General features: G+C 34.9%; 1 protein-coding gene across 1 annotated transcript; it reads left to right on the top strand.

Moving 5' to 3' along the window:
• The first annotated feature begins 2,194 nt into the window (after nucleotides 1-2,194).
• oaf (BRICHOS-like domain-containing protein out at first) lies at nucleotides 2,195-3,469 on the top strand. The gene is made up of 4 exons (XM_018537530.1): nucleotides 2,195-2,335; nucleotides 2,571-2,684; nucleotides 2,767-3,085; nucleotides 3,165-3,469. The coding sequence occupies exons 1-4, from the start codon at nucleotides 2,240-2,242 to the stop codon at nucleotides 3,467-3,469; spliced, it is 834 nt and encodes a 277-aa protein (XP_018393032.1). The 5' UTR covers nucleotides 2,195-2,239.

Here is a 3,469-nt window from a genome sequence, read left to right as displayed (position 1 = left end):
TTATTTTTAATAATTTTGTATCCTTAATTTTTAAAATTAAACATGTCAGCATTTCTTTAATTTTAATCTTAATTTGACTCTTACTTCGCCCTTATTTTTATTGTTATTGTTATAATATTTTATAATAGATATGTAAAAATGCATTGAATATTGTTTTAATCAATAACATTTGCGTTTTTTCTTAACAAATTAATGACAAGAAAATCGTTATTATACTTTTAGTTGAATTTTAATTTAGGAAGATAGCAAAAGACTAATTATTATTGGGCCCAAAATTTTTAGTTGGAATTCCGTAACAAATAGCAAAACATTTTATCTGCCCATCTTTGCTCCTGCAAAAGTTACAAGTTATTATAATACTATCGACGTAGCGATATTTTCATCCACCCGAGCAGTATGCCAATGGTATATTCCATTTTGGCTCCGCGTTGTTTATGTGAAAATATTGTTGTCAGCCACTGCTGCGTTTCGTCCCGGCCCCCACTACTGGACTCATCGCGGTAAGGCATTGTAGTGGGAGCCTGCCTTAGACGCCTGGAGGTGTCTTAGAGCGAGGTGCTATATGAATAGATTTCACGTATCTCGAGTGCATGCGAGAATTGGCGCGAGTCTCTTCCTTTTGAGTCTTTTCCTTTTTGGACCTCTGGTGGCGAGCCGCCACACCATTAACTTACGCAAAAATGTAATTGTTTACCAAATGGCAACACAAATACTGTCATACCCGAGCATACGTTCTAAGAACTCACTTTGCGCCGTTATGTCGACCTCTTCCATCCACTTTAGAAGTATGCCAATTATAGTCCGTCGGGTATTTTTTCTTTCTTCAGAGATTGGTACAACTTTCAGACTGAAGACTGTAATATTTTTTAATACAAATAATTATTTGAAAATTTGCCCTTAACAAATACATCCACTGTACACGAATGCCAATTGGTCTCCCGTTGTCTCTAATACTGTAATAGTAAAGTAATATAGGTTTCCAACTGAATACTATGATGCCCAAAAAATCTGTTATGGGCTCCTGGTCTACTACTATCATAATAAAAGAGCGTTATTCGAATAAATGGTTTTTGTCACTTTTATTATAGGTGTTTTTTAGTTGCGCGACGTCTTCTGCGCCCGATTCCTATTACTCATTATTCTCTCCAATTTGTTTTAGAAATCTAGTAGTCCAAAATTTATTCAATCCTAAAAATTGAAATCTGAAAGTTTTTCGGGTCATTCATAAATAATTCACAATCAGATTTCCCAAATTAAAAATGGCGGATCCGTCAATTCGAATTTTGGAAATATGACTACGGATTGTTCGTTTGAAGTGATTTGAAAAACCTACAAATATCGATTTTCATGGAAATTGAATAAATTTTGGACTACTTGATCAATGAAATAAATGTCTTTAATAATTTCCATAAATGTTTTATTCATTTAAAATCGGCTGCTCCAATATATGAATTTTTAAAAACGTCACGTTTTTCTTTATAAACTACATATAAAAACGAAAATTTTAAGCCCTTGAACGTCTTATTTCGACTTCACAAATTTTGCCTTGACACTATATTGTCCCCGTTGACGTAGAACGTTCCATATATAAAATATTTATATAACATTTCAAAAAACGAATAGTAATAAATATTTGAGATATACGTCGAATCAGATTATACACTCAGGGTGCGTTCCACTTAACGTTCGCAACGCTCGCGAGTATCATTTTTGTCCTTCTTGTAATCGAATATTAAATAAGGATGAGATGATAGACGCGATCGTTGCGAACGTTAAGTGGAACGCCACCCTCAAAATTTCGCAACGCTCGCGAGTATCATTTTTGTCCTTCTTGTAATCGAATATTAAATAAGGATGAGATAATAGACGCGATCGTTGCGAACGTTAAGTGGAACGCCACCCTCAGATAAGTCAAATCATTTACCATCCTTCTATCTTCACGGCTAAGCGAGATTCAAATTTCGTTTCAATTTTTTAAGAAAGATAACCAGTGAATTTTTCTTTCACCGCAGAATTGGCTGCACTGAATAGATTGAACCGAGGTCCGAGGCTTGGACAGACAGAGATGTAGACCGTTGAAGGAAGGAGAGAGGGGAAAAAAGGAGTGAGCAGCTACTAGCAGATTGACGTGTTAGGTTATAATATTCGATGGAGTAATCTCATTTTCTTTTCTACACCAACATTAGCTTGTCGTCGTCGGTTCGGAGGCGAGCGCGCGACAGTGATTAACAATGCGACAATGAGGAGATTCAATGAGTTTCTCGCGATCTGCGTCGTGTTGCAGTGCTTTTATGGTGTATGCACCACACACTTGCTCATAAATGTCAAAAATCAGGTAGACGAATACTTTTTATAAATTTCTTGCATTATCCATTATCAGCTTTGCCATATGCTTAATTAATAGTTTGTAGATTATTAGATATCCATTATAAATATATTTCTGAAAGTTAACCTGAAACATGATTTTTTTAACTTGTACTGAATATTCTTTTTTTATGTGAGTATATAATTGGAACTTAAAAATTACGTTTCTACATTAACATTACTAAAGAGAAATCTTTTATTTACAGGGTGGTGATATCCTTCTGGAAACTATCTCGTCTAATGTTACGGAAGATCTGATTACTCTTGAATTCCAGCGTTCTGATGGTACACTAGTCACTCAACTTATTGATTTCAAAAATGTAATTATTTTACAGAAGAAAAAGTATCCATGAAAAAGAATGGATTTTCTGTGATTTATTTCAATAAACAATATTCTTGCAGGAAGTGCAAGTTATAAAAGCTCTGGTACTTGGTGAGGAGGAACGTGGACAAAATCAATATCAAGTCATGTGTTTCGTAAATCATTTTTATAAAGTAGATTTTATATCATCTGACGCAATGTCCAAACTACGTCAAAAGAATCCAGGCACCGTACGGATAGCGGAGGAGGACAGAGGTCATGTCAATTACACAATGGACTTGTTTCTGGATGTTTCTCAGTCCAAGGAAATCTCAAAGCATGTTACCACACTTTGTGCAGAAGCAGCTGGATCGACTTACACCAGGAATGATGATATAAAACAATGGATTCAAAGACCAGGTAAATATCTGTAAAATAAGTATGATTAGTATCACATATATTTTATATATTGTAATTATATTAGTCGTTTTATAACTAGGCTCTTCGGAAGAGTTACTCATGACAGCTGTATATAACTTCACAAATGTGCCGCAATCGGGTATGAACGATACAAGGTCTTTACTGGTCTCTAAATGTGCCGACACGTCAAATCTCTGGGCACCTTGTACGTGTTCCCTTGAATTGTGTATTGGTTGGTATCCATGTGGTTTAAAATTTTGTAAAGGAAAGTCTGATGGCAAAAAGGTAGCAAGCACTTATCGATGTGGCATAAAAACGTGTAAGAAATGTTTTATATTCTCATATTATTCTAAAATGAAACAGAACTGTCTATGGGATGAATGA

This window comes from Cyphomyrmex costatus, unplaced genomic scaffold (assembly GCF_001594065.2).
Source record: "Cyphomyrmex costatus isolate MS0001 unplaced genomic scaffold, Ccosl1.0 scaffold176, whole genome shotgun sequence".
Classification (NCBI taxonomy): Eukaryota; Metazoa; Arthropoda; class Insecta; order Hymenoptera; family Formicidae; genus Cyphomyrmex; species Cyphomyrmex costatus.
The sequence above is the reverse complement of the archived record's forward strand: the minus strand, read 5'-3'. Positions and strand labels throughout refer to the sequence as shown.